The sequence below is a fragment of the Aulostomus chinensis genome, chromosome 23 (genome assembly GCF_037954235.1).
Source record: "Aulostomus chinensis isolate RoL2024-O1b breed Wild chromosome 23, RoL_Achi_v1.0, whole genome shotgun sequence".
Classification (NCBI taxonomy): domain Eukaryota; kingdom Metazoa; phylum Chordata; class Actinopteri; order Syngnathiformes; family Aulostomidae; genus Aulostomus; species Aulostomus chinensis.
In genome coordinates, this window is record NC_141342.1 from 1,684,707 (window position 1) to 1,696,892 (window position 12,186).

At 39.9% G+C, this 12,186-nt stretch overlaps 1 protein-coding gene across 1 annotated transcript; it reads right to left on the reverse strand.

The window, feature by feature from the left end:
• Window positions 1-816: 816 nt before the first annotated feature.
• Window positions 817-8,175, reverse strand: ube2d1b (ubiquitin-conjugating enzyme E2D 1b). Its single transcript, XM_086195830.1, has 7 exons — window positions 7,981-8,175; window positions 5,257-5,320; window positions 4,185-4,216; window positions 3,922-3,999; window positions 3,268-3,373; window positions 1,747-1,840; window positions 817-1,655 (listed from the first exon to the last, which is right to left on the reverse strand). Exons 1-7 carry the CDS (start codon window positions 8,002-8,004, stop codon window positions 1,610-1,612), a joined length of 444 nt encoding a protein of 147 aa, XP_086051956.1. The 5' UTR covers window positions 8,005-8,175; the 3' UTR covers window positions 817-1,609.
• Between the last annotated feature and the right edge of the window lie 4,011 nt (window positions 8,176-12,186).

Genomic DNA, 12,186 nt, shown 5'->3' on the forward strand with positions numbered 1-12,186 from the left:
TGGTCATGAGCTCCGGATGATGACTGAAAGAACCAGATCGTGAATACAAGCGGCCGAAATGAATTTCCTCTGCAGGGAGGCTGGGCTCCGCCCCAGAGACAGGGTGAGAAGTGCAGTTAATCGGGAGGGACTCAGAGTAGAGCCGCTGCTCCTCCATGTCGAGAGGAGTCAGTTGAGGTGGTTCCGGCATCTGGTGAGGATGCCTCCTGGACACCTCCCTCTGTAGGTGTTCCAGGCATGTCCAACAGGGAGGAGGCCTCGGGCCAACCCAGGACACGCTGGAGGGATTATATCTCTCGGTTGGCCTGGGAATGCCCCGGGATTCCCCCAGAAGAGCTGGTGAAAATGACTGGGAAGAGGGCAGTCTGGGTTTCCTTGCTGAGGCTGCTGCCCCCGCAACCCGCACCCAGATAAGCAGAGGACAACGAAGACAAAGAATGTCTTTCAGATTTCTCAAGTCTCCTTGAGTGCTGAACTAAAATAGGAAGTGACTCCACAATAAATGTTGGGCAACACAGGTGCATGGTTAAAAAGTGTTAACTGTTCATCGACCAGCAACAGAAAAGAACCTAAACATCATGAGCTATACTATGTTCATTATCAAGTGCACTATTTTCAGGGGATTATTAACGTTCTGTTTAAGTTCCATCGATCAAACCAATTTAAATTTGGATGGAACAATGGTGATTTAAGACTTTTATACTAATTAATACAAGAAGAGTACTTCCTTGTGAGTGTGTGTGTGTGTGTGTGTGTGTGTTCTGATGTGTTACTGAAATGTTGAAATGTCTGCCTGAGTAAATCCAAACAATAAATCAACATTACATCTATTCTTGTGGGAAAGATTATATTGTTTTTAATGACAGATTTACCACGGTGGAAATATTCAAATTTAAAAGACAAGAATAAAACCTTATATCCAGAGATGTTTTTAATACTATACAATAATAATAATAATAATAATAATAATAATAATAATGAGATGAATGACATAATAATACAGGATTTGTAATTGCTCATTTTTTTCCAGAGCAACTGCAACAGTACATTGTTTCATCCAACTTCATCTGCTACAGGATGTAAAAGACCTCAGCAAAAACCTCCAGCACCATCACCATGAAGGTGAGCTGGAGTCATCGTGTTTAAAGGGCAAAAATATTGTCATGGTTCTTTCAATTTACATATATATGTTAAAATTAGGGCAACATGTTTGGCATTCACCCTTCGACATTGTGTCTCTGGCAGGCTGCTGACATCACAGCAGGCAAAACAGTTCCTCGCAAACTTAAAGAATGCAACAAATCAGTATGTTATAACATTGAGATTTGGGATTAACATTTCTCGGATGCAAAAAACATGCCAATCTTAAAAATGTCAAGGTATTGTCATGAAAACAGGCAACATGCTGAGAGAAAAGCACTGCGCTTCCTCTCAAAAACACATCATGAATATGTCTCAGATTAATAATAATGGTGATGACAGTCAAATGGATGGTACCTATAGATTACTCACTGATTCCATACTATCATGTACAGTGTGTTGTGACTTAGAAAAGAAAGAGAAAAGAAAAACTGCATTCTTTTTATATCTTTATCTGACTTTTTTGTCTTTACATGGCATACTTTTGGGTCCATTCTTTTGCTAGTTTGTTGTATCTGGGGGGAGAAAAATAGAGAGGTGAATCAACGTTAACACCGGTCAATAAGCAGCTCCTGAGTCTGTGTGTGTGTGACTGTGTTCCCTCACCTGTCTTTGTCGTTCTTGTAGATCTGTGCTATGTCTGGAACTAAGGGGTCGTCTGGGTTTGGATCACAAAGCAACGAACATATGGACAATAAAACTGCAAGGCAGGGGAAAGCAATATTAGAGAGACGGTTAAATAGAGCCAACACCTGACAGGTTGTCTAATAGCGTCATTTGGGCGGTTGAAGCATGAGGCTGAGAAAAACATATTCATGACTTCTGTTGTAGCAGCAAGTCAAAATCCAACAGTGTTCAACGTCTTTTCATAGCTAATGTGTAGCACAACCTTATTTCTATAAATGCAGGCAAAGCCCATTTTAGGGAGACGTGTATTTGATGAATTTTGACACGGCTTTTTGGACCGTCCCACTGCTAGCGTTCATTGCAGCTAAGCTAACTCACGGTTCAGTGGAGGTCTAGCGCTCCACAATGCACACAGACAAGAGAGAAGGGTATCTATTTGCTTGTGTCGCATTAAAAATAACAGTCAGCACACGCATTTCCAAAAAAGTGTGATTGTTCCTGTAAATATTCAAGTCCTTTCTTTCATTACATGGATATCCTACAAAGTAACTGCACCGGGATCAGCAGCACAATGTAGTAGCCTGCTGAGTATTCAAGTAAAAGTTTGTTTCCTCTGACATATATTTTTACCACATATGATGTCACTTGTTGATTAATACTTGAGGATCAGTGTGAGAAGGGCAGAGCAGCAGAGGTTTCATGGTACACTGTGCTGAGCGAATATATACAAACATAAAGTGTGCATTTACTCTTCTACAATATTGGATTTAGCATATCATTGTACCACTTAAAAACTAAGTAGATATGAAGTTCATGCATTTTAAAAAATTTGTTTTGCCTCTTCTGTGAGTCATTGTAACTTATTATGATAATAATAATTCTGGAATCATGTGATATTTTTTGAGATTTACAGTGAAAATCTCCTAATGTTGGTAGAAGTGTGATACAGTCGGACTGGCATTGCAGTGGTTTGATATGGAGGCACAGCTGATTCATGGGAGAGGACTTCTTGTCGTCTGGGATTTTTCGGGAGGTCATTAGAGACTTTACTGAGAGGATGCAATGGGAGAAGTGTATTTGTTGGAGCTGTTCCCATCAACTCAGAGACATCTGAAATGTCACCTACTCGCTGCTTTTGTAAGAACATCAGAAGCCAAACTGGTTGGAAACAATTTAATGTTGTTTTTCTTTAATCTGTGGTATTTGAGAAATTGTAAAACCTTCACTTTGATGGAACAAAAGCTTCCTTAACTCTCAGTTTGAATGTACTGGTACAATACAACACAAGCTTCATTCTCTCTCAGTTTTGTGAATGGAGTGACCCTTACCTGAGTTCAGTAAAACAGACACATGTTGGACATACAGTATGGACATGTTTGATTGAGTCAAATTAGGCCATTTATTAAATCAGACACATGTATTATATGTTTTTAGTCGTACTAGTACAAGAGAGAATCCAGACGTGAGATGGGTGCGATTATACCGAGTAGCCAGTATTACCTTTAGACACTGTTAGTGCAGGAGACCACTGTGATCGTAGAATGTCCAGACAGATACTGCCATTGCTGTTTATATTTGGGTGATAAATCTTTGTTGTAAACGCTACCTGCCAAAAAGACCATCGTGTGTTATTCACACAAAAACAGAGCAAAGCAGTTCCAAAACCTGTTGAAACAACAGACTTCTTGATTCACTGTTAATAGGATGTCCAGTTGAGGAGCCTCATCTTACACATTGTTTTGTGCAAGGGGACATCTATCAATTTGACCCATAGTGATGGAATATGATGTCATGTTTCTCTGACAGCAATATTTTCACAACCCCTTAGCTTGATTCTAAACTCATCCAGTCCAGGATGATGGCCCTTTTGCTGTCACTGCTCAGTCTGACAGCTGTAGAACATAGGGACAAGTCCCAACACGTGATACACAGGTACAACATAGCAGGCCGGCCCTAAAACATCATTAACAAGAGGTTGTTCCCACTCCTCTGATTGAGTTTCTCTGAGGATATAAATCCAAGTAGTGTGATAAAACCAGTTTCTGACAACAACAACATCAAATTGCAACAAACACAGGGGATTAAAGTCTTGTTCAGTAAAGGAGTTTCTGTTGAATAGCGGGAAAAACTTTTAGCAACCAAACCAGCTCTTACCTTTGGTGGCTTGAAGGGGTAGTCGGTAGGGAAGTGGATTGTGAGAAAGAAAACTCCTCCTTGGTAAGGACTGTCCCCCTGACATGAAGACATTCAATTTGTTATTTTACTTTAAATCCAATGTTTAGATCCCTTTCTTTATCATTTTGTGGGGCTTTGAACAAAACTAGTCCAAATGCAGCCCAGTTCAATTCCCTACAGTGAGTCTAGTCACTAGTCTCTATGTGAACTCTGAAAAACATAAATGATGACTAGTTACTTACGGGACCCATTATGGTTGCCTGCCAATGAAACACTGTAAGCAGTTTAAAGGGAGGGAGAGAGAGGAAGGGAGAAAGAGGAATGTAAGATGTACATGTCCTGGACAGTGTTCATCAGCCATCATCAATCAGCTACAACTAAACAAATCAGCTTTCTGTGTGTAATCATGAAATAATGAGCAGTAATTTAGACGTTACTTATAAATGGTCCATAGTTGACCCTTCACGAAACCCCATCCACAAACATTGATTGTCTTATCACAGCTAACAACTGTAACACACAGTTTTGAACTGTGCCCTAATTATCTTCCTCATTCATACATTTACTACATGCTGTATAACACACACACCACAGTTTACGGTCTAGCGGGGGAGTGTGTGGAATTATATTTGCAACATTTGTTTACTTCCATACCTCATTGTTTTGAGGTGCTGTGGATCAGACAAATTCACTTTTCAACCGTGTAATTTCGTCATTCCTCCTTGTGGACTTCCTGAATAACCCAAACTAACATATGAAAATACATAGGAAATTGAATTACCCTTTGGGGGTTTGTTTTTGGTGAGTAAAAAGCTGCTTTATTTTTTTCAGCCTTTAGCCACTTTGCTATTGTGTAGCACAATGTTCAAAGACAAATCGGGCATGAGAGACAACACTGTCATAACACTGTACTAAGAACAGTGCTGCTCACTGACTGTCCACAGGAATTGACAACGTTACACTGAGAAGTTACAATGAATCAACTATCACCACTGTTTTGGTATGAAAACGGAATAGTTGGGATGTAGAGTCAGCCTTTTGTAGCTGCTGCATTGACCTGCAGGACTTGATTCTCTTGTCTCCTCTAAATTAAAGCCATCATTTAAAATATGAAAACAACCATTTTAATTTCTGTTTCTATTCCTAGGACAAAGGGGATTATTTCTATGAATCCTTTACAAATAAGTGGGAACTGTGCATTGCCTAGGGAAAGATCTCTTATGTTGCAGTACTAAGTTTGTACCTGGCTCCAGGCAAGAGGGAGCTAGCGCTACTGAATACATGGAAATAGTGATGTGAAATGTGTGTGCTCACAATCATCGCCCACTGGTCCAGCAGAACACTGTGCTGGAGGGTCTCTCTGCAGGTCTTGCAGCTCCTGCTCAACACAGAAGAGACAGCACACTTAATCACTCAGCTGTATAGGAACACACTCCAGTGAAATGTTCTCATTTTCCTCTGAACATACCTTCCGGTCACATTTCAATCAAACTTTGTGGGAACAACTTGATGTTATTTCCTAATAATGACAGACGTTTTGCCATGCTTCTATCTCAAGGGTAACCAATGGCGACGCATACTGCTTAACAGATTGTTTTTGTATCACATCAATTGAAAGAGCTTAATTTTGTTTATGAAAATGACCATTTAATTTCATTGGCTATCTATCAGCATCTTCACATATGCTGTGTAGAAGCACGAGAGCTCATACACAATTTTGTTAAGACATTTCCCTGACTTTTTCGCACCATTAAGAAATGTATTCGTAACCATACCATTCCCTGAAATGTCAGTTTACGAATGAAAACACAGAAATCCATGTCAGAATGTATTAGTATGGGTGTACATAAAATTAATGACTAGCTATGTGGTGTGATAGAACATGAACATGTATTCAAGTAAATAAATAAAAGATTTTTCTCAGTTGAGCTTAACTAAAACACTTATTCTCATTTTTGAAGCAAATTTCCATGACTTTTCCACATTTCTGACCTTATTTATTATTATTAAAATCATTTCCAACCCTGGAAACTGACATGTTGTAATTCAATGACTTTTCTAAGTTTTTCATGACTGTATAAACCTGAAAATGAGCACCTGCAGGTGTGTTAAATACATGTTTTACACGACTTGTGTGACTTGTATTTTTTTTATTCAAAATATCTCCAAATTTTGATAACAAACAACGAATCTTTCTAAGAAAAAAAAAAGGACAAAAAGTTGGGAGACTGGACTTAATAAAAACATGAATAACAGAAGCAGAATTTGTTTTTCGTCCTTGTCTTAGCCAGTCCTTAGTAACACAGTCATTATTCCACCAAGCCAAACAAGATTTAATTCTGTTTTCACAGACTGGAATTTACTGTGTCCTTCCACCTCTTGAGTGTCCTGATACATCAAAAAGCTTAAGCGGTTTTGTCACATTACAGTGAATAAAAGCAAGCAAGGATACTTGCATTTGTGTTTTAGGTTTGCTATTGGAAACAAAACTTCCCTAATTTCTTGCCAGTGGAATAATCAAGATATTGCCATTAATATGTGATCTTTTACAAACATGAAACAACCATGACAAGGTATTAAAAGTCGTAAATGTGCCACAAAATGAACTCAAGGGTTAATTTCGTAATGGGTGGACACTTCTTTGGGTGTGTTGGGTCAAACATTTTGGCTGCGAGATATGATGATTGTACAGGTACGTGTTTCTCAATTGAAAGATGCATCCCTGTGCAGACTTGGATGATTCTGAATCAATTCACAAATGTCAAAAATAGATTTTCCAAGTGTTACTTATATCAATTAGCTATGTTAGTTGTAGTTTTGTCCAGACTGACAGGGTGTCAGTCTTTGTTTTTAAGTCTATTTGTATATTTGTATGCTGTCAATGTTTTATAATTCTATGTTAACCTGAGGCTAATGGAGATCCAAATAAAGAACATGAATTTGAAGTAACAACAAAGGCAGAACTCAGCTGCCATAGTGATGCAGCACTTACAGTACAGGGCTCACTGAAATGTATCTAGTTTAAATTCAATTGTTTGAAAAGCAATGATTGGAAATGTTTTTGTGTTTTTCTGAAATACTTTTGTGGCGCAAACATAAAGTATATTATGAAAAACATCACCCCAGAATGTTAGAGGTCAAATTTTTGGAAGCACATTCTAAATAAAAAAGGTTGCTAAATAATTTTTTTTTTAAAAATCATCAAGACATAGAACCTGTAATACATGGAGAAGCATTTGAAATGATTTCTGTATTTTAATTGTTGACAGGTAAACAAAACTGAATGGTGAGGCCAGTGAAAATTCACACCTCTGATGCATCTTAATTCATCAGCGTGGAGCTTTACTATTTTGCAGATAACCTCGCCTGATCTTTCAGCTGCAAATGACTGGTCTAACAGGCCTCCAGTTTCTCCTCCCTCATGTCAGAAAAGGGAGAAATAGGTTTCACAATCCTTCAAAGGGAGTTGGCCCTTTCTCGCAGTGGAAAAAAAATGCATGCACTCATCATATCATAGTATATATCTTAATTCACTGAATATTTTCCCAACCTCATAATGACCTGTGGTTGAGGCTTTCCTGGTATCTACTTTAAACAGTGCATACATTTTTGATAGCACTATCTAAGAGCATGAGTGGAATGGCAAAGAAATGGGAGGAGATGCAAATGAACATCAAGTAACTTTTCAGGTCACTGCAGTAAGAGAACAAGTACAGCAGGGATGTGATTTGTTAACAGAACACACACATTGACAGCTCGACTCTGGCAGATTGACATGGAGGCACAGACCAGTTTCTGAGCTAACATTGGTTCGCGAGCTAGCATGAAACTTTGAAGTTGCCACTGCTCCTTCTGTCTGTTCTGGGAGGTGTCAGCTGCCAATTTATCTCCAGAAATGTTAGTGAGATCGCTTTGAGTTGTTGTGATAAAAGGACAGCGTTAAAAGCGCTGTTAACAACGTTATAGGAGTCAGAGGCTGGCCTCTGCTGGGCCAGTTAGCTTCCACGAGCTGGTAACATTAGCTAGCTAGTCTTTTACCTTCTGTATTCTTTTCAGTGCCATGTTGTCTGATGCAGGTCGCTTCTCAACTCCCTTCGACTCGCTCAGTATTTTCAACGTAAATGTTAATGCTGGCGATGTCAGTAGCTGTAGTTCATTCCCTGAGTACTTCAACAGCCGGGGTTGTGTTTGTGTTTTTTATGAAAGGTCTATTGTTTCCGCCTTCTTCTGTTTACGGTGGCATGTACGAAATGAATCATGGGAAACGTAGTTTACGTCCAGGACTCTTAACTTTTAACTATTAAATTGATGTTCGTTTTCATGTTCACGTAACATTTATCACTTTATATTTATCACCCTGTTTTTTTTACTTGTTTGAAGGTTTATGTGTTTTGTTTTAGTTTGATATCAGTGTGTCCATACTCAGTGAAATGGGGTCAGATGAGCAAATATTTACATTTAGTGATTTTACAACGATGAAATGTATTTTTCAAAATGGTAATTAAGGTTACTTTAACTTCATGTACTCATTGATATTAAAACAGGTTATCTAGTAATAAATGTTGTAGAACTATGGCTGTCAACTGCCCCAAGGTGGGGGTAAATTCACCTAAATCTTAACCACTAAACCTCCATTTTGAAAAAACAGATGGCTAAGAGTCACAATTATGCTAAATTTATTATCTGATTTTATGGCTTACACTGGCTTAAATTTCATGTTTTAATCTTCAGAAGAATTTTTTTTTACAAGATACAAGATTGAGAATTTTAGAAAGCAGCTTGTGCTCCAACAGATGGTGCTATTTGGATAATATGTTTCCATGATATCTGAATCACAAAATGAGAGACTACTGAATATACACACTCACAACCATCCAGCCAGGTAGAATTCCAAATGGTCAGCAGTTTGGCATGTTCACATGATTTAGAAATACAGAGAAAATTCCATACAAGTGAATTCAAGAATTGAAGTGACTCAACTGCGCTCCATAAAAGCGGCTTCATGAGCATTCCTAGAAAAGTTACATTTGTGACCTAAAAAGGAGAATTTTTACAAAATCATCTTTACTATGACGTAAATTTAATTAAGATCCCACAGTTATTTGCTTTTTCAGCAACTACAAACTCTATCTTATTGCCATATCGAGCACTTACTTGGAGGAGGTCAGAAGTGCTCAACTCAGTGATGATCGTGCTATGGTTGAAAACTCAACAAGAGGAATTTTGATTGATATTTCTTGCAAGATGCTCTCAGAACTTACTTACTCATTCTTCAGATACATTGCAAACTACAACTGTGAATATTATAGTAACTTGGTTTGAACTTTTTACAGCAGTTGTGTATTTTGACCTCCATCCATTTTCTATGCTTATCCTGTTAAAGGTCACGAGGGGGGTGGAGACTATCCCAGCAGCCTTCAGGCAAGAGGCAGGGTTCACCCTGGACAGATCGCCAGTCCATCACAGGGCCAACACATAGAGACAGACAACCATTCACACTCACAGGTACGCATACGGTCGATTTAGAGTATCAATCAGCCTCGTCCCCACTTGCATGTCTTTGGACTGTGGGAGGAAGCTGGAGTACCAGAGAGAACCCACACAGGCACAGGGAGAACATGGAGACTCACACAGAAAGATCCCATGCTTGAGACGGGGCTCGAACCCAGAACCGTCTTGCTGTGAGGCCACGGTGCTGACCACTGCACCACCGTACCGCTGAAAGCTGGACAAACTGGGGGAATTAAATTGAACCAGTTATTCATCCTTACTTCAAAGAACACAACTTTGTGGATTTTACACTACATTAGCTAAAAAGTCAGAATTTAATCCAATACTGACATCTGTCATTGTAATTGTTTTTGGTCACATTTGAAGTAAAATGCACACTTTTATGGGAAAAAGTGTGCGAGAGGACAGAAACCTTCTCTCCTCTGAGGCATTAACACTAGTTAGCATAGCCGCAATAAAAGCTAGCAATGTGGCAGTCTCTGTCTCAAAAGTCCACACGTACACTTTTTTTGAAAATGATCTCTGCCTGCAATCAACATTTGCTGAGGAAAAAAAATTGGTGTATTTGATGACTTTTGAGAGGGTTGGCTTCCATGCTCCACCAGTAGTGTTCACTACAGCTAAGCTACCTAGCAGTCAACTGGTTGGAGTCTAAGGCTCTGTCATGCACACCAAGAGGACAGAAGGGTTTCCATCCGCCTGTATTGCTCTAAGAATGATAGACAATAAATGCATTTCCCAAAAAGTTGACGTGTTCCTTTAACTCATTTTCAAAATGAGAGTTGGGACCACTGATCAAAACAGCCTTAACAATAGTCAAATGAATATAAACTACAAGACAAAAAGCTCACACCTTTTTCACACCTATTTACACAGTAAATGTAGAAGGTTTATCTGATATTCTTACTTAATTGACCGGTTAAATAATAAAATAATTTAAAAATATGATTAAAACTGAGAGTATGAGGATAATTATAAGTTTTGAACGAATAAAATACTCCGATTAAGTTCAAAATCCTAATGACCATCAAACATAAATGGAAGGAAAAAACGCACATCTTTGTCAGGGGACTGTATTAGTGTACTCATGGTACTATTCGCTACATAGAGTTCATCAAAGAAAAACTGATTTTTTTGCCTTTTAAAAAATAATCTGTGCATAATATGCACAGATTATTTTTTGGTCTTGTCTCTGTGCTTGTCCTTTTGGACCTCAGTGCTGCATCTGACACCATCGACCACAGCATCCTGCTACAGAGACTAGACCATGACATTGGGATTAAAGGAACTGCCCTAAAATGGTTTAAGTCCTACTTATCTGACAGGTTTCAGTTTGTTAATGTTAATAATGACCATTCGGAGTATAGCAGAGTTACATATGGTGGACCACAGGGTTCAGTTTTAGGACCGATTCTCTTCACTCTTTACATGCTCCCATTAGGTGACATAATACGGAAGCACTCGATCAACTTCCACTGTTATGCAGATGACACACAACTTTACTTGTCGATGGAGCCAGACGACACAAGCCAGCTTACTCATCTGCAAGACTGCCTGAAAGACATTAAATCCTGGATGTCTTCTAACTTCTTAATGCTCAATTCAGATAAAACTGAGGTAATCATTTTTGGACCTAAACACCACAGGGACACACTCTTGAATCGGATCTCTACTCTAGATGGCATCACCCTAACTCCGAGTACAACTGCAAGGAACCTTGGGGTCATTTTTGACCAGGACCTTTCCTTCAGCTCCCACATAAAGCATGTGACTAGGACCGCCTTCTTCCATCTGCGAAGTATCGCTAAGATTGGGAATATCCTTTCCCAGAGTGATGCTGAAAAACTGGTGCATGCATTTATCACTTCTAGGCTGGACCACTGCAACTCTCTCCTGTCAGGATGTCCTAAATACTCTCTAAAGAGTCTCCAGCTGGTCCAGAACGCTGCAGCGAGGGTTTTGACGGGAGTTAAGAAGAGAGAACACATCTCTCCCACTTTAGCCTCTCTCCACTGGCTTCCTGTAGGATCTAGAATCGACTTCAGAGTCCTTCTGCTAACTTATAAGGCTCTCAATGATAAAGCCCCATCCTATTTGAAAGAGCTCATTAGTCCCTACTGTCCCACCAGAGCACTCCGCTCCCAGAATGCAGGTCTTTTAGTGATTCCCAGTATCAATAAAAACAGACTGGGAGGTAGAGCCTTTAGTTACCGGGCTCCTTTACTGTGGAACCAGCATCTCTCCATGGGTCAGAGAGGCAGACACTTTAACTACGTTTAAGTCCAGGCTTAAGACCTTCCTCTATGACAGAGCCTTCAGTTAGGACTGGTTCAGGTAGCTCTGAACCATTGATAGCTATGCTGCTACAGGCTTAGACTGCTGGGGGACACATCAGGTTACATGGAGCACTTCCCTCCTCTCCTCTCCTCTCCCCCTCTCTCCTCCTCTCCTCTCCTCTCCTCTCCTCTCCTCTCCCCCTCTCTCCCCCTCCTCTCCTCCCTGCACATTTTTGGAACTGTCATTACCTCTACTTGTTGCACTTTGTAGTTTGGCCTTGGTGTCTCGCAGTCTCTCTGTGTTTCCACAGATCCACCAGAGCCCCAACCGCCGCCTGCATCGCCCCCCCCCCCCTCTTATTCCCTACTGTTACACCAGCCTGCGCTCCCCGTCCATGAACCAGTCTGCCATCTAGTCCCCCATCAAGATGGCTTGCTCTCCCTGCCTCCCCTACCA

What these genes read in the sequence shown, in the direction of transcription:
- ube2d1b (XM_086195830.1), bottom strand. Translation starts at nt 8,004, where the DNA reads ATGGCACTGAAAAGAATACAGAAG. An exon ending in ACCCCTTCAAGCCACCAAAG is followed by an intron (nt 3,374 to 3,921) that starts GTAAGAGCTGGT and finishes TCTTTTTGGCAG; the next exon opens with GTAGCGTTTACAACAAAGAT. An exon ending in TGCACTAACAGTGTCTAAAG is followed by an intron (nt 1,841 to 3,267) that starts GTAATACTGGCT and finishes CCTGCCTTGCAG; the next exon opens with TTTTATTGTCCATATGTTCG.